The 19,962-nt window shown below is 47.1% G+C and overlaps 1 protein-coding gene across 2 annotated transcripts; it reads right to left on the reverse strand.

The window, feature by feature from the left end:
* Positions 1 to 644: 644 nt before the first annotated feature.
* LOC149366435 (P2X purinoceptor 7-like) lies at positions 645 to 12,483 on the reverse strand. 2 transcript variants are annotated; one of them, XM_089558919.1, is made up of 4 exons: positions 12,284 to 12,483; positions 11,801 to 12,025; positions 11,569 to 11,723; positions 645 to 822 (listed from the first exon to the last, which is right to left on the reverse strand). In XM_089558919.1, exons 1-3 carry the CDS (start codon positions 12,409 to 12,411, stop codon positions 11,597 to 11,599), a joined length of 480 nt encoding a protein of 159 aa, XP_089415045.1. In that variant the 5' UTR covers positions 12,412 to 12,483; the 3' UTR covers positions 645 to 822; positions 11,569 to 11,596. The 2 variants fall into 2 exon arrangements, with proteins under 2 accessions (XP_089415045.1, XP_089415008.1); XM_089558882.1 differs by lacking the exon at positions 645 to 822 and having other exon boundaries at positions 11,527 to 11,723.
* Between the last annotated feature and the right edge of the window lie 7,479 nt (positions 12,484 to 19,962).

Below are 19,962 nucleotides of genomic sequence, written 5' to 3' on the forward strand. Positions count from 1 at the left end.
AAGTGGAAACTCTAATATTTTCAAAACCAAGAAGGGGGCACCACTCAGTCTCTCTGCTAAAAGAGGAGCCTATATACAGTAAGCAAACGGTGCATAACTTGTGCTCAGTTTGCACTGGCTATTGCATGATGACTTCTTAACACATTTGCAGATAGCAGTCATGCCACCCACTGCGGTGGCTCAGTGGTTAGGGCGCTCGGCAACTGAGCCGAAGCACTCGGATTCGAGCTCGAACACGGTGGCCGCAAAAGGCACCCATGTGCTATGCAATGTCAGTGCTCGGCAACTGAGCCGAAGCACTCGGATTCGAGCTCGAACACGGTGGCCGCAAAAGGCACCCATGTGCTATGCAATGTCAGTGCACGTTAAAGATCCTCAGGTGATTTAAATTATTCCAGAGTCCTCCACTACAGCACCTCTTTCTTCCTTTCTTTTTTCACTCCCTCCTTTATCCCTTCCTAACTCCACGGTTCCACCACAATATGTGAGACAGTTACTTTCTTTCCTCAAAATCAACCAGCCAGCCAATCGCATGCACTAGCAACATTGCACTGAAGAAAGCACTTTTATGAAACTATATCCTTGTCACATGGGCTACTTACTAGACTTGCAGTAACATCAAAGGATTTACTATAAGTCTGTGGTTCACTGGAAACACATGTTTTATTCAATTATCAGCATCCTGATGAGAATTATGCAAACCTGCGCAGATATTTGTACACTGCTGTTCTGCACTCAAACAATGTGCAATTTGGTGCTTTTCTCTCCAGGCTACGCTGAAAACCTCTTGAAGTATGCATTGGAAAGGTACCGGGGCCCATCCTACAAAGAGAGCTTGATGAGAAATGTGCCACCGACATTGCACCATATGGCAAGCCATTATGACAGGCCCGTAGAGCAAGACCTTATTTCTACCTGGCATTCCTGGTATTCAAAATCTACCCCAAAACCACTCCCGCTGCCTTCTCTGCCATCCACTTCTCAATCCTGGCACGACTGAACCAGTGCTGTGTCGTGAGACCCACCAAGAGAGGAGCCTACACTCCTCTACCTATCACCAGCTGAACTGGTGCGAGTGTTGTTGCTCAAGATCACTCCAGCAGCTTCACCATTGTGCACGTTTTGCAGTGTGATGGGTCATGCAGCACACTTCATTGATTCCTCCAGAGTGGCAGCCATTTATCAGTGAATTAAACTGCTACGAATTCTCTGCTGGAAATGCAGTTCTGCTTATGTTCCACCATGACTGGCAGATTGAGTGTCATATGGTGTCTATCTTCCTGCTGGCTTGTCAGATTATACATCACATTGGGTACAAATGCGAGCCACCGTCAACCACAGAGAGAATAAATTGGAGGAAATATGAGCACACAGATGCAAGGCTAGAGCTCCCTGAAGCAACAATGACCAACCAATAAAGAATGAGGAGTACGAGATGTACTACTACACATCTCCAAACCTAGTCCTATGGCCACTGTTTGTAAAAAACGTCAATTCGGAATAATCTGTTAAAGCCAGCTGCATGAAACGACCACAAGGCATGAGCATGCCAAGCTTTGTGCAATTTCATGAAGGCATCATGCAAATAAAAGTCAACTTCAGTGAAGCTAAACTCATTTAACAAGCCTGGATCAGACACCTTGTTTCAACTCTCATCAGTTCAGACTGCACACAGCTAGTGCATCACTGGTATCTGGCTTTACTGGCTTACAAGTGAATTCGCCAACCTGGAAATCATCTCCCTTCATAGCTTTCAGCCAAGTACTTGACTGATGAAGAGATCCATGCTCTTCTGCATGAAAGTGACGCTGCTATTTCAGATTCGGATGACATGAACAGTTTTATCTGGTCAGAAATTGACACAGAATCTGAAAGTGATGACAGTGAAGACATGCAGGACAACACAAATGACCAGCAATGAAAAGGAAAGACTGCACCGAGGCGGACAAGCGGAATGTATGCATTTTTGTCTTTCTAAACGCACATGAAGTCAAATAAAAGGTAATCTCTAGATAGTAGTATTGAAACTGTGCATTTAAATTCACTTTTTCCTTCCAATCACATTTCCTGGCTTAATGAATAGAGGAAGTGCTGCGCAGTCTTGAACACACTGTTTATCAAACACTTTCTGGAAGGTTTGTGGGAGAAATGGGCCTTTCAAACACCTCAATTCCATTCAGACAAGATGGAAGTCACGTCAAGCAGGTTCAAGGCAATTCGGTATTTGTGAGCATCCACATTGTCATAGGAGTCTTAAAACCCCCAGTAGCGAGACTTTACTGATCTTGAATGTTCAGAGTCTATTTTATTGAAAAGGCAATAACCCAAAACAGGTTTTTTGAGCTTAGGAGCTACGTCAACTTTGCCAGCAAGGTGTCACTACCAGAAAAAGAAGAAAATACACTGTTTCTAGTAAAGCCAGACACTGACTTATTCAGAAATGCATACTTGGATCTACCCCGGTCTCGTGACGCGTTCACTGACAAACAGATGATCCCATTTTAAGGCAAAAGCCTTTAATGACTCATACTGTCATCCGTTAGCAGAGGTGTCACACCTTTGGCAGCATGTTAACTCGGAAACTAAGAAAGAAAGGAAAAAACAAATGGTTGCTTCAGATAGAGGAGCAAAAATAAACTTAGAATCCATGTCTGATGACTGTAGAGTAATTAGTTATTTATATATCGACTGTTGCGGAAATAAACGCGCCCCGTAAAATGCTTCTTTCAGCTAAACGGGCTCATTGTTCGAGTTCAAATTTCGCATAGAAATGGCATTTGGTCGGCAGAATTGTTTAATACCACGTTTGCTTGGGGTACTTACCTGATTCGAACAGAATAAGTCCGATATTCACATCGTCTGCGGCGACGACGAAGGAAATTAAGCTGCTCTGTCAGCTATCGCACCGGTGGCGCCATCTCGTTTGTTGGTCGTGAACATTCAGCAAAGCAGGGGGTTTCGGGGGGTTTGAAAACGCTCTTTCAACTGGTTTTTTAAAGGGACACTGAGGAGAGCACTATTAATATTTTTTTTATAGTAAAATCCGATAGTTCGGCATGTTATGGCTTTGTTGCCACTTGGCCGGCAGCGAAAGATGCATTTATTTCTAAGAAATTTGGATTCGAAGTTGAAAAAGTTTTTCCCGCCGCTCTGATTCAGACTTGGGATTCTCCTATGACGACACAGGACTAAGAGACGCGAAACATGACGTGCGCATGACATAACGCAGACTCCGTGATTTCTGGCGGCCAGCAGTGCGGCCTAGCAGCAGCCGAAAAGAAAGCTACCGCCGGCCGCACGTTGAAGGCATCTATCGGCTATTGCGGCCGTCGCTACAGTTGCTTCGATTACGTTTGCACTGGCGTTTTGCCAGCGTTACGATGGATCTCATTCTCGAAGTCGTCAACGAAGTTCTCGCAAATAGACACCTTTAGCATACCGTGTACCTTGTTACCGCTAGCGGAATACCGGGAGACCGCCTACCGCCGGAAAACAGGCGCTGATTTGTCCCGATGCTTCATGAGCGCGCGTAGCTGCCGGGCACGTGGCGCCATCTGGCGACGTCAAGGAGATTTGCGCATGCATTGGCTGCGCCTCAGTGGTTCATGGCTTCTCGGTTCCTGGTGTTGCTAGAACCATTCGTTCTAGCAACACTGTTTTGTCCTATGACCTCATCACGCTTGTACTTGCGAGTTTGGCCTGTGGCGGCGATACCTGTATTTTGGTTCTTGTCCTTTTCTACGTTACAAGAGCTTTGTTGTCAGTATGAGTGGCGTTTTTGTAATCGGGAGCTGGTATTCTGTCGATACAAGCCAACTTCAATTTCTCCTCAGTGTCCCTTTAATGCTCACAGAAAACTTAGCTTGCTGAAAACTAAGTTTTGCCAAGCTAAGTTTTCTCTGAGCATTAAAAAACCAATTGAAAGAGCGTCTTCAAACCCCCTAAAACCCCCTCCTTTGCTGGTTGTTCACGACCAACAAACGAGATGGCACCATCGGTGCGATAGCTGACGGAGCGGCTTAATTTCCTTCGTCTTCGCCGCAGACGATGTGAATATCCGACTTATTCTGTTCGAATCAAGTAAGTACCCCAAGCAAATGTGGTATTAAACATTTCTATGCGAAATTTGAGCTCGAACAATGAGCCCGTTTAGCTGAAAGAAGCATTTTACGGGGCGCGTCTATTTCCGCAGCACGTGATATAGTCAAAAATGCCAAAATTGCGTTAAAATAACGCAAACGTCGATATAGCCACAGGAACGGTGTGACGTCACATCCACCGGAAGCCTTCACAGCATAGTGAAAATTGTCACAGAATGGTTGGAAAAACGCTGGATTTGTGTCAAATTAGATAGAAAATGTGTAACTAAGCGTAATTAACACTTAAGATCCCCGAAAGATGCATAATTTGGGCATCGATATAGCCACAGGAACGGTGTGACGTTACATCCACCGGAAGTCGTCACGGCATAGTGTCCTCTGCTTTTGCCTCTCAACACTTTAGTTGCCAGAGTGTCCTCGCAAATTTTCAGGAAGGTGCTCTTCGTGGCAATTAGTTCCTTTGAAGAGGAATCCTGTTGGTCTCAAAAATTTTTTTTAATGGCATCTCCAGGTGGCTTGGTTCTGGCCTCCGCTATCTATATTGGCAAGTGCACAATTTGTGATCAACGCATGCAGGAGTTCAGTCTTGGTGAAAGCTGTGCTAAGAGTCTTCTGGAAACATTCAAACGGAACCAAGATACTTTCGTGTTAACAGACAGGTACTTCACGGGGGCGACGCAGCAATGGCGTAAAGGTAGGGCATCTGCCTTGCGTGCAAGAGGATTGCAATTCGAATCCCGATGTGGTGCAATTCTTTACCACATTAAACACACAAATAAAAATCAAATCTGTTTGTTGATGGAATCATGTAAACAGTAAACCGGCTTAGCTGTGACCTGAGCCGACCGGAGCTGGCAACCCACTCCGTCACCGGAGCAGGATTTGGCCACAGCCTTCTGTAAGAGTACACCAATTAACCCCAGAGCAACTGACGAAGGCAGCGGTCACACCAGTGATGCAGTGGAGGGTGCTAAATATCTTTGGCTGCATACAGGTTGCCGTTGGAAACCGAACTTTGCAGTGCTTAACGCGAGAACCTTATCCAGTGAGGCTAGCCTAGCAATGCTCTTCGAAACTAGTGGGTATTAAATGGGATGTCACAGGGCTTAGCGAGGTTAGGAGAACAAATGAGGCATTTACAGTACTAAAGAGCGGGCACGATTATGCTACTGTGGCTTAGCGGGCAGACGAGAACTAGATGTGGAATTCGTTATTAGTTAGGATATAGCTGGCAACATAGAGAAATTCTATAGTGTTAATGAGAGGTATAAACTGAACGTAGTAGTAAAGCTGGATGTAGGTGCCTGCACGCCTACATCCAGCCATGATAACCAGATAGTCGGAATAGTTGAAACCTTATATGAAGATGTGAATTTGCCAATCAGTAAAGCAAGATCACACTACACCGTACTGATGGGCGACTTCAGTTCCAAGGTAGGAAAGGAGCAGGCAGGAGACCAGCCCGGACCAGGCAGCGTGTGATTATGGTGCAGGTTCTAGGAACAGCACGGGGGAGTCATTGGTAGAGTTCGTGGAAAGAAATAACTTACGGATCATGAATACCTTCTTCTGCCAATGGGAGAACATGAAGTGGACAAGGAAGAGCCTGATTGGTAAGGATATGGAGGAGCTTGGAAAGGTGTGATGTAGTGACCATAGGATGCTAAAGTCTCGAATTAGCCTAGACATGGAGAGAACGGAGGAACTAATGAGGAAGAAGCACACTAACGAGTTAGCGGTAAGTGGGCCAGTAGAGGAATTCAGGATCTCGCTGCAGAACAGATAATCAGCTTTAGCCAAGGAAAATGGTCTCGTTCAAGCAATGAACGATAATCTCACAGCTATCAATACGGAGTGCGCAGTAGAGGTAGGCGGTAGGATGATTGGACAGGATACCAGTAAGCTGTCTCGGGAGACGGAAGATCTAATTAAGAAGTGAAAAAAGCATAGAAGCCTCTAACCCCGGTTATCAAAACTAGTCAGTAAGTCCAGGTTAACTGCAACTATATTCTAAACTATCACATGCACTCAGTCACATAGTACTCGACTGGTGACATCCAAGTTCCGCAGCTTTTCTTCTGTTCTTGAAAAAAGTTTTTTCGTCTCGTGTTTCTTTGTAGTGCCAAATAGACAAGTCTTAAATAAATTGTACTAACACTGCTTTGTTGGTACTGAACAGCATAATGTCCTCATTTGTTCCTTAGTGGGCACAAAAAGCTTTGCCAATGATGTTTCAGAAGACAGAAAAATGCTGTAGGCAGCAAGTCACGTGGCCTGTAGCACCAACAATGAAGAGAGGAGGTGATGCTCCTGCGGTTGGTGGAATAAACATCATTTGCAAGATGATACCATACGAGAGAGGCCCTGCGCTGGGGAGCTGGAACATGGGAATGCGAGTGAAAGAATAAACACCTTTTCGTACCTAGACACCGAACATGTTGGTCATTCTCTAAGCTTGCTGCGTGCATGCAATACTATATGCTTGAAGTACATGAATGGACCCTGAAAGCAGCACCAATGGAGGGTGCACTCTTTGGATTGAGATGGCCACATTCAGCTTCCAGTGCAAGCTTCCTGAACAATTCAGCTTCACAAGCCCAAGTGAGTGGCCATAATGGAAGCACCAGTTTGAACGTTTTCGAGTTGAGCAGCCTAGCTGAAAAGCCTGTCGAGGAGCAGGTGTATGCACTTGTCTACTTCGTGGGGGGGGATAAAGCAGACTATAATCTGCTCCTCAAGTCAAGCAGATGATCAGAAGAGGTCTTACAACGATGTACCGCAGGCATTCAAGCAGCACTTCGTACTTCCTGGAAATATCTACGAACAGGCTGCGTTCTTCAGAAGAGAGCAGAAGAAAATTAGAGGTGGCAGTTAAGCTCTGCCTTAAGGGTACGACACGATAGTGTAATAGGTTAATTCCCGTATATGCAGAACTGGTCACTCTACATTCATAGAACCCTGGGAGTCCTCATACCACTCCTGGCACAATGGTGCAGCAGTTAAATGATGCGCCACTGCCCTGCGATGGCAGGTGCTGCCACCAGAGGGTGTTGTGCGACCAAGGTTGCTCTTCCCTAGCCACCAATCATTAACTTAACTGCCACCTGCATGCTGGGCAGTTTGCTCACTATCTGGTGGGCAGGTTGTGATGACAGCTCAAGGTCATGTGTCCTGGATGGTCCACCTGCTTCCTAGCTTGCTCTCTGGGGACCACCTGCCGCGGTCATACTCGTGATTTTTTGCTCACTACGCAGACTCTGGCAACAGTGCCGACACTGCATTTCCTGGTGAACCGGGCTTTTGAAATGCTATCACGTTAAAAGGCAACAGTCTAAGAGTGTAACTGACTTGAGATGCTGTGCAACTTCAGGGCACTGCATGTAGTAGGCATCAGTGACCACGAGCTGTCAGAATGAATGCAGCTGAATGTGGAGCTGACGCTGGAAAAGGTTATAGCTATTGGCGCCAGTCAGACGTTGTAAAGTAATAAGCTGCAGCTTTAAACGGCTGTGGTGAAGAAAAGGTGGACGAGTCACCAAAACTTGCAAGCCAGCTCGTTCTTTGAGCAAGAAAAAGGAATGTGTTGTCCAAGTCGAGGCCTGTACTTCCTACGGCAACCATTCAACACCACTTCAGTAAGCTTGAAAGCACACCCCTAGACGGATGTCAAAGCAGAAGGAAATTATTTCAGTGACATCATTATGGGGGCCATAAGAAAACGTGTTTTAAAAGCTCTCAATGAAACTGAGAATTGTCACACATCAAGCGGGTTTCCAGAAATGACAGATAAGAAGAGTAGCCAAGATAGTCAGAACTTCTGGGCATCATACGCAACATAGGTCGTAACTGACAGTATTTCCTGCCCACTGATGTTGCAAAGAGCTCTATACAGTGCCGGTTAACAAAAGGAGTGCTATTACATATAGTGGCAAGACTCTGTGGCTAAGTGGGATTTGAGGTACTTTTTACTGTTTGAGTAAAGCAACATATGAAAATTATATGGAAGAAAGGAACGAGGTGGGGTCTGCCTTCCTTGATGAAAAGAAAAATCAGGGGGGCACTTTGTTTACCTAAAGTGCAATGAGGCAAAAGTCTTAAGCGCGGTGTTGCTGCTTGCATCACTGATGTGTGGTTAAGATGTTAAACTTTGCCTACAGGGGTGGAACGTGACAGCATCTTGCAACGCTCTCAGGGAGTACACTGAACGTACTCGCCCGTTCGGCTGTACGCCTTGCTCGTCGGTAAATTGCTTTTTGAGGAAAGGAAATGTATCTCTCTCGCATAGCTCGGTGAACACCTGAACCTCGAGGTAAGAGAAGGGAGGAAGATGGAAGTGAATGAAGGCACCGTATTCACTATACGCGCCTTTGTTCACTCCATACCATCGAGCTGGCATGGCAGAGTGGTAGCATGCTTGTCTCGCACTCCGGAGACCCTTGTTCGATTCCCCAACTCAACTAATTACCTAATCGGTTTTATTTATTTTTCTGGTCTGACTAGAAAGGTTAATTAGGCTAATTGGTTAATAAATAACTAAACTCAGTTCCGCTTACTTAGCACATCACTATAGGTTTGGTTGCTTTATGGGGTTTAACGTCCCAAAGCAACTCAGGCTATGAGGGACGCCGTAGTAAAGGGCTCCGGAAATTTCGACCACCTGGGGTTCTTTAACGTGCACTGACAACGTACATTACACGGGCCTCTAGAATTTTGCCTTCACAGAAATTCAACCGCCGTGACCGGGATCGAACCCGCGGCTTTCGGGTCAGCAGCCGAGCACCATAACCGCTGAGCCACCGCTGCAGGTCATCACTATACCATTCCATTAATTAGTTGCATGGTTACTAGCCAAAGTACATTTGGCCTCGTTTGAAATTCGCGCACTGTGACGTCACGACCATTTCGACCAATTGAAAAGCGGGACATTTTTTGTTGACAACTCCTGCTTACAACGATGAGGCATTAAAGGCTTCCGCCTTAATAAATGTGAAAACAAAATTAAAGAGGCAGAGTGCCTAACAGATATACAGCAAGTCAAGATGGTAATGTAGTGCTAAATGACAATGGACCAGGCACATTTGCATTGTTTTTGCTATAAGCACATTTTCATGCAGAATATGTGTGTGTGCGTATGTACATGTGTGTGTGTGTGTGTGTATATATATATATATATATATATATATATATATATATATATGAGAAATTGGGAAATGCTTCGTTCAGGTAAACATTTATTGCGAGTTGATGTTTTGGACAGAGCCTGCACTTTCTCAACACACATTTGGCAGACTAGCATGATAACAGACATCAGCTCTAACCCTGGATGAAACAAACAAAAGGGGAGAACCCCCGTTCCGGAAAACAGGAAAAAACAAATACTTCCTCGGACATAAAGGTCAGCTTGGGAACATACCAACCATTAAAATCTTGTCAACATGAAGAGGCTTGTTTGCAGAACATTTACGGCAAGGACTGTGGTGTCGAATACCAAAATGGCTGGTTGAAGAAAAAAAGATGCTTGAGGTAGCAAAGGTCATAGCAGTAGAAAAAAAATAGTGATCAGTCTACAACCAATTCTTTCACAGAAGCAATATCATTAGCACTGAAAGCACGAAAATGTGGAATAGGTGGATGCCTTCTCAGAGTAACGACTTGGCTTCTTAGGCATTATAGAATGCAAGAGGGCAACGGACTGTAATCGAGACTCTCAATTCGGAATCGGTAAGATGATAAGAACTGTTATTGCTGGAATTGGGAAAAAGTTGGATAAAGGACATGACTAACTGGCACGCCCAGGCAACCAAAGATCAGAAAGAGATATTCGGAGATAAAGGGTTAGTCAGGTGTAAACAAATGGCGGCAGAAATTGGACCGAGTAACAGTCGTCGTCATATATTACTCCCCAATTCTGTGGATAGAGAGGCATTTGTACGGCACAATCGTGAGGAACCCCTTCAACACTTCCAGCTGTGAACCAGTTACTAGAATTATGCTTAGTTGACAACTGGCTAAGAAGGCAACTTGGTAGCATCGAATATCAATGGTTTCATGCAAAGGCGTTTGGCTAAGAACCAGGCTAGTTTGAAAGCAAGTTCACTGTTCTGCCCCTGCAGACTTTACTTGACTAATGTGCAGAAAAGCGGACCTGCAAGGCTTTATGGAACTGTATATCGTGGTTTAAATGTGAAATGCGCGGTAACAAACGCTGCATTTCCAAGTCATAGCAACACAACAGATTGTTTCTCGCAAGGTTTTTGAAGCTGCACAGCAAGAGGAGGATCAGGCCGAGTTGTCTACAGCAAGATTGCAGTAATGCTCAAGAGCCAATAAAGACATGCTGCACGATTAAGGTGCTACAGAATGCGTTTCCAAAAGAAAAAAAGCTTGGACATGGATTGAAGAGTACGTGTGGAAGAATTTCTAGACAGGATAACGGCAAGCAAAATGAGGTTGCCACAGGGAATGGTCACTGGGCGATGCTTCTGTCATAAGGGTTGGTACCGACAACAAAAGTGGAAGTAATGCCTAACGATCAGCCATTAACCTATGCATACAACAAAGCAAGTGAGCTTTTGCAATTACACTGGCTGACGTAACAGGCCGTAAATGTAGAGCCTGTGAGCCGTTCCCGAGAGCATGACGGCACTGAAGAGGCATGGAGATCGAGATCAGAATCAAAGAGTTGTTGAGGAAAATGGTCAAGGGAACACTTGAAAAGGGAAAGAATACAAATGCAAAAGCAGTGAAAAACATTAAGCAAGTAGACAATTTTTTCTTGGCAGATGCAAACATGGATCCCTCTTGCATCTGGCTTGAGTCACCTGCACCTATTCTGACAAAGGTGGATGTCTACCTTCTTGACCTTTGCAGACCAGAGGCAAACAGCGCAGTATGACAGCAAACGCAACAACTCTAACCACTGGAGAATTGTTTCTGGTAAAAAAGAAAACCTAACTCAGTGGCAGACAGAAACCAGGAATTCTTATTCACTGACGACGACGGTACTTAAGGGATATAGGAGAGAACAGATGAAAAAGAAAATGAGTGACGGTTAGCTATCAAGAGAATGACAATATCTGCAGTATGTCTCGTTTCTATGCACATGTTAGGCTGCCTCAGTATGCCAGTTGCTGCCAGTCTTTAAACAAACATGTCCTCCTGATCTTCAAATTTTATTTGCCATTCAAGCAAGCACAAGTTACCCTTTCTTTGTGCATGTTGCAGCCTTGCTCCATAGGTGGGAGAAAAATGAAAGGGGCATGCACATGAGACTGTGCGCACACATTAAATGAACAAATTGCATGCATCCGTTGGCCCTGAGCATGGCTGATGTCATCACCTGGTGTTCTCTAGTTGGAGCCATTGGTTCAGGTAACTAGCCAACATCATCACAACTGTTCATGACAGACACAAGCAGTTGGCAGCATTAGACGGCAAACAAGACTTTAATATAAAAATGTAGAAGTACCGTGATACCAGCAGACCATTACCCACAGTCAGTCGTCAGCAGAAGGAAATTCTCGCCGAATTTGACAGACGACGCATGCTGGCAGCACATGTGCCGTTCCGAGTGTTTTCCAGAACCAACGAGCGAACAATCGTTGAGCAATGAAGCGGTACGCCCTGAAAAAAGCCAGGGATTACGGTGAGGCACAACTGTGTTTCAGGTGCGAGACAACAACAACAATAACAATCATTACTTGTGCCTCTCCTCGTCCGCCTCCACGTCCCCCTCCACGTCGACGCCGTTGTCGCGCAACTCCCAGTACGCGGCCGTGAGGACTTCTGGGGTACGACACATCGCCGTGAACACGGGGCTGTGGGTCACGCAGCCGCCCCAGGGATCGGTTACGACTACCGGAATGGCGCGGCAACACACCTGTTTGGATGGCGTGCCCATTGTTTCGCAGTAGCCGCAACCGCACCTGCGTTAGCCTTAAATGTAGTGTATCTGCGGAACATGCAGGTGCCCATGTTGTAAAAAAAGCGACAGCTGAAAACAATGCCATCGGAAGCGCACAATCGAGTTGCTCTGCAGAGGTCTTACGTAGGAACTGATGTTACAGCCTTCAAGCACTCAAACTACCCATTATTTACAGCATTGTACGCCTTGTAGAATTGATATAACCGTCAAGATGTGCAGAACGTCATTATCGGTTCCGTCGAATTATTTCGTCACTTACCACACATAATAATGATTTTCATCGTTGTCAGGATTGAAAGCCGAGACCTTGAACGGCTCAAATTTGTAGGGTTCGAGGACCACCTCGGCGGTCCTCTGCCAAATTCGCGCTTCGAGCTCGGGGTCCATGACGCGAGAAAAACAAAGGTAGAACTTCGAAAAACGGTGTAACGAACCAAACGAAGCAGAGAACAAAAATAGCGCGCCTACCGAAGACAAACCGAGCCTGTTGACGTCACTGACCTCCACTGGATGATGATGGGGTAGACGCACTTTCAAAGTTGAAGCCACCGGAAGCAAGCGGCGCCGTCTCGGTTTCTGTTTTCACCTTGGCATTTCGTCTTTTCGTTGTTCTCGTTTTTCTCCACAGAAACATGTTTATTGAGCGATGCTCATCATGTACGACTTGATGCGTAAATTTGTTCCTTGCGCAGGCGCTGGCTGGCTGTATAGGCAACGGGCAGTCGTCAGGAGCCGCCACGATGATGATGATGATGATGTAGCCTTCCCTTTGTAACGAGTGGGCGCCTACCAAAGGTGCCCCGGCTGGATATACCTACACACCCATAAAACCCCGTTTGAACAACCGCTGAACAACCAGCGCCATCTAGCGGGCAGGCGGGGAACATATCGCAGGATTGCTCCGCCGTAGCAGACGGCATGGCAGCCTTGCGCGAGGCTGGTAGAATGGCGGTGGAAAGCGTGCCGATGGTTATATCGGCGGCCTTTCGCGATTTGGACGATTTGAATTCCTTCTTCCGAGGAGCGAACTTGAAAAAGGGCAAGCTTTTGCTTGAAGCCGGTCACGTGCACAACCTGAAAGAGCTCGTGCTTTCAAGCGGCTCCGAAATAAGGGGGAAATGCATGGCGCAGACCCCTGCTACACGGGCGTTTCGAATGCCTTCCAACCGAATATCATTCGACTCGACTGCCGAGCTAACGCTGCTACACAAAGTTTTTCAACGGCATTCGGTTCAGATGACACTCGAGTCGACGGAGCTCCGCGGAGACATTCCAGATTTTTGCCTTCGAAACGCGAGCACAGCCCGAAGCCGTCGCTGCCGCCGTCGCTTCGCCCCGCCCACAGCCGCGCGACTGCTTTCGGCTCTGTGGCTGTTCATTTCGATACCCGCTACTCGCTTTTTTCTGCTGTTTGTTTAGCAAATAGTTCATGTTCCGTCTAAGTGAGTGCTTGCAGATAATAGTACACCAACGAACATTTACCGCGTGTGCATGAAATTTCCCCAGGAGTGCGCTGATGAGGACGACTGTACTCATGCTGCTGTTTACATCATTGCGTATGAACAGCTTGTACTGGTTTGCAAGACATAAAACGAAATATGCGCTTTAGTTCTATTAAATAATCTCCTCTCTTCTGTACCGGTTGTACCCGTGCCTGTTTACGCAGTGCGACAATCTGTGGGAAGCGCCGACACGATCGCTCGCCTGAGAAACACTTGACAGCCGGGTTGTTGACATCGCGTAGGACCGGCGCTTCTCGCTAATTTTCCCGGCTTCCTCCGACATGCCCCGTACTTTATTTTAAACTACTTTATCCAGAAGCATGTTTGGTGACCGTTCGCGTTAACTGAAATGGCTTAACTTGATACCCACAAGCTAGCGACGGCGACGACTGCTGCTGGCCGTAAAGCACTGCTCGGCAGCCCGAGTCACACCGCCGCTTCCCGTTCATCGTATGCTCGTCCTGCGATGTAAGCAATAGTTGCTTTCATGTCACTCTTGTCAAAACTACAATCGTTGACCATTTGCATTCGCTAAAACTTGTGAATTCGTTCTTCACAATCACCGATCCAACCCTGCGGGCTCGCCAGTCGTCGCTGAAGGGAACGGAGTTGTCGTCGACTGAAATTAATTTGGCAAGTGGTTGTCGCTAGTGAGTGTCCATGTGTGCACATGTGAAATATAGGCGCTCGTTTCGCTTATTTCCAATCCGCATAATGTATAAGCGCGCATGTATTCGCACCGTCACCTCAGCGCGCGTTTTCGCTCAGCCGCCGAACTCCCGAGGGCATGAAAGCTGACCGTCCGCTGATCGGACTAGTCGGTGTCGTTTAGCCAAAAAACTTGTGCCACTACAATAATATTATAATAAACTAGATAGTTCGCTATAATCACATGCTGCTGTTCACCGTGATAGTGCCGTTGTCGGACTAGCGTGACCGTAGTCGTCGTTGTACACTGAAAACGAGCTGAGAATTTCGAATGCGTTTGGAAAGTGCCGTGTAGCACCGCGGGAGTCCGTCGAGTTCGAATTCCATTCCAAGTCTCGACTGCCATTCGACTCAGATGTCATTCGAAAGTACCCGTGTAGAACAGGTATAATCAACGCGCCGCCGAAGAGCGTGCAGATCTCGAGGTAAGCTACGTCTGTTCATCGCTTGTATTTTTCTGGCTCGCATCTCTCATTGTTATTTCAGATTGACAACAGCAGGAGAATCATTCGTATTTGACCCCGGCATTCTTCGCAAAAAGAGTACGCAGCCCAGCCGCGGCGATCAGATGGCATACGGAGCTGACTGCCAATGCGTGCGACGGCGAGCGTATCCACGTCTCCGCTGCGCTGCTCGCCGCGAGAGGCGCCTCCGTCGGCGCCGGAGTTACGTTCGTGGTTTCTGTAAAATAAATCAGTTGTGAGGGGCGGTCTGTCCAGTTCTCTTCTCGTGTGTGTGCTTGCGTGTGTGCGCGTGCTTGCGTGTGTGTGTGCGCGCGTGTGGTTACCACCTTTAAATTTCAAAGTTCCTAATCTCGTCCACCGGCCTAATTTTCTGCCGCCCCCTGCTACGCTTCCCTTAGGATGATTGGTTATCTTGCCTTAAAATTGGTAAATTGGTTTCTGCGAGAAATGGCGCAGTATATGTCTCGCATATCTCGGCATGATGGATGGAAAAACTTTATTTTCGTCAGAGAGCATGTGTGGACGATTCCGTGTTAGATGGGCATCAACCCATGGCTGACGGCGACCTGGGTGGCCCACTCCACGGCTCTGGTCTGGACGACCGGGTCTGAGCTGGCCAACACGGCCTCCCACTGCTCGAGGGAAGGATCACGCATAATGTCCGCCGGTGGCGGTGCTATGCTACAGCTCCATAATATGTGGTCATAGGTTGCCAATTCGTGACACCATTTGCACTCCGGCTGAATGTCCGGGTAGATTTTGCTCAACACGTATGGGTTGAAGAAACATCTAGTCTGCAATCGTCGCCAGACGCATTCCTGCGCCTTGGATATCTTAAAGGTGCATTCGACAACTTCAAACACGAAGTAATCATGGACCAACTCAGTCAGACCAACTGTGGCCACAAAACAATCCATTACATAAGACAATTTCTTACAGACCATCAAGCCCAATACGCGTGCATACAAATGTGGAACATGGGCCATACACCATCGTCTCGAGGGGAACAGAAGGCGCGATCCTGTCTCCCCTCCTCTTCAATTTGGCAATGCTTCATCTTCCCTCCAAATTGTTTTCCCTGCCTGGAACACATCACGCTCTTTATGTGGATGACATTACAATCTGGGCAATGCAAGGTAGCCTGGGCCACATGGAATCCTGTCTGCAAGCAGCGGCGACCCTAGTGGACGACCACGCGGCCTACTGCTGACTCCAGTGCGCCCCAGCTAAATCGGAATTTGTGCACGCACGTCTCTCCCCCAGGGACACAACTCCGCTTCGCATCAGTCTCCCCTCGGGGCCGATCCGGGAGGCCAAGGAGACCCGCGTCCTTGGCCTCTTCATACACCACCAACGCAGGGCCGACACCACCCTGGCCAAACTTCGCACGGTGGGAGAGCAGGTGGGCCGCATGGTCCGCCGGGTCTCCAACAAGCAGGGCGGATTACGAAGCAAGGATGCTTGCCCATGCTTTTGTAACGAGTAGAATCCTCTACTCAACCACTTACTTGCACCTGAGCAAACATGGTGATGGAGGTCATCCACTGGAAAGTCATCAGGTGGGCTCTCGACCTCCCGGTCGCCACGTCCAACCAGAGACTTCTTGCCTTGGACGTGGTGAACACATTACGGGAGATTCGAAAAGCCTACTTAGTCAACCAGCACACGTGTCCTGCACAGACCACGTCTGGTCGCCGCCTCTTGGACCGGCTGCACATCAAACACGACTACCATGTTAAGGAAAGGGAGAGAGTGCCAGAACCCTGGAGACGTGCACTCCGGGTCCGACCCCTTCCCCGCAACATGTCCAGAGAAGACCATTGCAGTCGTCGCCAGGCGCACACGGAAACGTTGGCGCGATACTATGGTAACCAACAAAACGTGTATTACGTGGACGTTGCCGGCCCACACCACGGGGTTTGGTACACGGTCACAGTCGTACACGACACAAACACAGTTAAAGGGCTCACTTTCAAAGCCTACAGTGCAGCACACGTGTAGGAGATTGCCATTGCTCTGGCTCTCGCTAACCCCAAGTTGAAACACATCATCACCGACTCACGAGGGGACTGTCGGAATTATGAGCTGGGCTGGGCGCCCCCGCTTGCCTGGTGCATACTGTAATATAGAGGCTGATGCGAAGATCCAACTCCACGTAACCGGATTTGGGCCCCTGGTCACCGACTCCAGGGAAACGAACGGGCTGATCAAGCCGCCCAGGCACTCTCTCCCCGGGCAATCTCCCTGTCCTTGGAAGCCTACTCCCGATCAGATTTGGCCCTTACATTCCAACACATCACCGATTACTACAAGGAGGAGCACTGGTGCTAGCTGTCCCCTTGTAAGGGACTGGATCACGCTGACGAGGGCTTCCTCATCAAAATTCTCTTTAACACTGTACTGTGCCCAGTGGTGCTTAAGCATTTCAACACATCCTTTGATGACATGTGCCAGTTCTGTGGGGAGGTGACTGACACCTTCCACATGGCTTAGGCATGTCAATCAAAACGAATCTATCCCCCCCAACCCCATCCCCACCAGAGGGGACTGGGAGGCAGCCCTGCTTGGCTGTCATGACCTAAAGACCCAAAAGGCCTTGGTTCAATGGACGCGAGCGGTGTTGCTTGCTAATGGGGCTCCGGAATAGCAGCTCCACCTAGTATTGTGAGGGCAAAGTGCTAATAGGGCCCTACTCCATTCACCTCTCTGTAAAAATAGACGGTAAATGTTTTTCACCATCACCTCCGAGACAGTAGACAAGCGCCTTAACCACTGAGCCACCGCGGCGGGTATCTTGCCTTTGCATTACATGACCTGCCCATTCCCATTCCTTCTTGATTTCGGCTAAGTTGTCATTAACTCGATTTGTTGACATCGTTGACTCGAGTAAATGCATTGCTCTTTGCCGCATTTCTCTTTTCCTGCCTCTTAACCTTACACCTATTATTTTTAATGCGAGGACGTTAAGGCTTCCGTTTTGCAGAAAATTTGGTGTCGTCGACGGCGGCGTGAACAAAAAAGAGAGTGGCCCATCTGCCACTTAGGTCATGTTACCTTGTGAAGCCACCAAAACCTGCCCACCGGACTGGGAGTAAACTACCCAAGGTGAAAGGTGGCTGTTAAAATTAACGATTAGACACTGCAGGTTGCTCGGGAAGAGCAACAAGGGTCTCACAAGCCATACCAGTAGCTGAGTTGGAAACAGGCCTGTTAGGGCAGTGGCTCATCGCATAACCACTGCGCCAGGAATAGTACGAGGTCTCCCAGCGATCTATGAATGCAACATAGAGAATCACCAATTCTACATATATGGACATTAACCCATCAACACTATTGCGTCATTCCATTGAGGCAGAGGTTAAGCGCCTCTCAAATCTTTTTTTCCATAGCTCGCTGCGTTGTCCTCAGATTAAGAACGCTTTTCCTTAGGCTGCACGATTCTGCCCTATAGGTGAGTGCCGGTAAAATAGCTGGTAAATACTTTTCTCTTGAGGGATACTGGTAAACTGCTATTCGTGATCTCAGATTACCTGCCACATGCTATAGACATCATTATTATATTTCTAGTGATTTCACTACAGTGGTCTGCATGAATATGCTGTCACTACCTGCCCTAAGTACCGTGCATGTTTTCCTTTATGGCTTCCAGCCCATCACTGCATATTGTAAGCTGCTGTTCGCTTCCGAGATTGTGGAACAGTACTTTAGCTATCTCCATGCATATTAATTGTTAGACCCACTGTTCCGCTTTGCCTGTCTATGGGTCATTGATCATGCTTTGCATTTCGTCCCCTGAGTTACTTAGCCAGGCAATCTCATCAGCGAACCGCATATTACTAATAATAATCATCATCATCAGCCTGACTACGCCCACTCCAGGGCACAGGCCTCTCCCATGTCTCTCCAATGAACCCTGTCCTTTGCCAGTTGCGGCCACCGTATCCCCGCAAACTTCTTAATCTCATCTGCCCACCTAACTTTCTGCCGCCCCCTGCTATGTTCGCTTTCTCTTAGATTAAGGACCACCGGTTCTCTTGCCTTCGCATTATATGCCCTGCCGAAGCCCATTTCTTCCTCTTGATTTCAACTAGGATATCATTAACCCGTGCTTGTTCCCTCATCCACTCTGCCCACTTCCAGTCTCTTAATGTTACACCTATCATTTTTCTTTCCATAGCCCGGTGCGTTGTCCTTAATTTAAGCTGAACCCTTGTTAGCCTCCACGTTTCTGCCCCATAGGTGAGTGTTGGTAAGATACAGCTGTTGTATACTTTTTTCTTGAGGGATACTGGTAAACTGCCATTCATGATCTGAGAGAACCTGCCATATGCGCTCCACCCCATTCTTATTCTTCTAGTTATTTCCCTCTCATGATCCGGATCAGCTGTCACTACCTGCAATAAATAGACATATTTTCTTACTACTTCCAGCACTGCTCCATCAATTGCGAACTGCTGTTCTCTTGCTAGACTCTTGAATATTACTTTGGTTTTCTGCATGTTAATTTTTAGCCCCACTGTTCTGCTCTGCCTGTCTAATTCATTGATCGTACTTTGCAGTTCATGTCCTTGAGTGAGTTAGCAAGGCAATGTCATCAGCGAATCGCAGATTACTTATGTATTCTCCATTAACTCTTAGCTCCAACTGTTCCACTTAGGCAAGTGTGAGGTAAACATTTCGGTGGAGACATCCGAACACTTGGTGAGCGTTGTTAAGGATGTATTCGACGTGCGTTTTTCGTGGGAGATTAGTGGTTACGCACGCTACATATAGTCGACAGCAAACATGTACTGGGTGGGTGGGCCAGGAACCGATTTATTGTAGTTCTCCCTCATGATGCTTTCTCCTGCCGTTAATATTATCGGACAGCGTATGAACGTCCCTTGATAAATGAACACATTTGAGACGACTGGCCTGTGTGGCAGCCATAACATAGTTATTACGCCACATATTACACCATCAGAAAACATGGTTAATATCTGATACAGGAGAAAAACCATCAGAATCACTGCTGATATTTTGGTAAATGACACAATCACAACCAAAAGACTATTACAAAAAGCTGTGCTAACAGCTACATCATTTGTATCACTGAGAAAAAGTAGAGTCGAGCCAAAAGAATGTCTCACCTAACCACGTGTATTTTCTGTTTGTTGCATATTAGAAGTCTGCTTACTGAAGGACGAGTTTGTGTGCTCCAAACTTATGATGTAGTTCATAAAAGTGTTCACACAACGCTTACTGGGAGTTCTTTTCTGTGCCAG

Source organism: Amblyomma mixtum, chromosome 1, assembly GCF_055824585.1.
Source record: "Amblyomma mixtum isolate Tamu chromosome 1, ASM5582458v1, whole genome shotgun sequence".
Taxonomy (NCBI): domain Eukaryota; kingdom Metazoa; phylum Arthropoda; class Arachnida; order Ixodida; family Ixodidae; genus Amblyomma; species Amblyomma mixtum.

Excerpts from the sequence above, each read along its gene's own strand:
- LOC149366435 (XM_089558919.1), bottom strand. The coding sequence starts at position 12,411 with ATGGACCCCGAGCTCGAAGCGCGAATTTGGCAGAGGACCGCCGAGGTG. Across the intron at positions 12,026-12,283 it reads GAAAATCATTATTATGTGTG|GTGCGGTTGCGGCTACTGCG; the intron begins GTAAGTGACGAA and ends AGGCTAACGCAG. Across the intron at positions 11,724-11,800 it reads GCGGACGAGGAGAGGCACAA|GGCGTACCGCTTCATTGCTC; the intron begins GTAATGATTGTT and ends GGCTTTTTTCAG.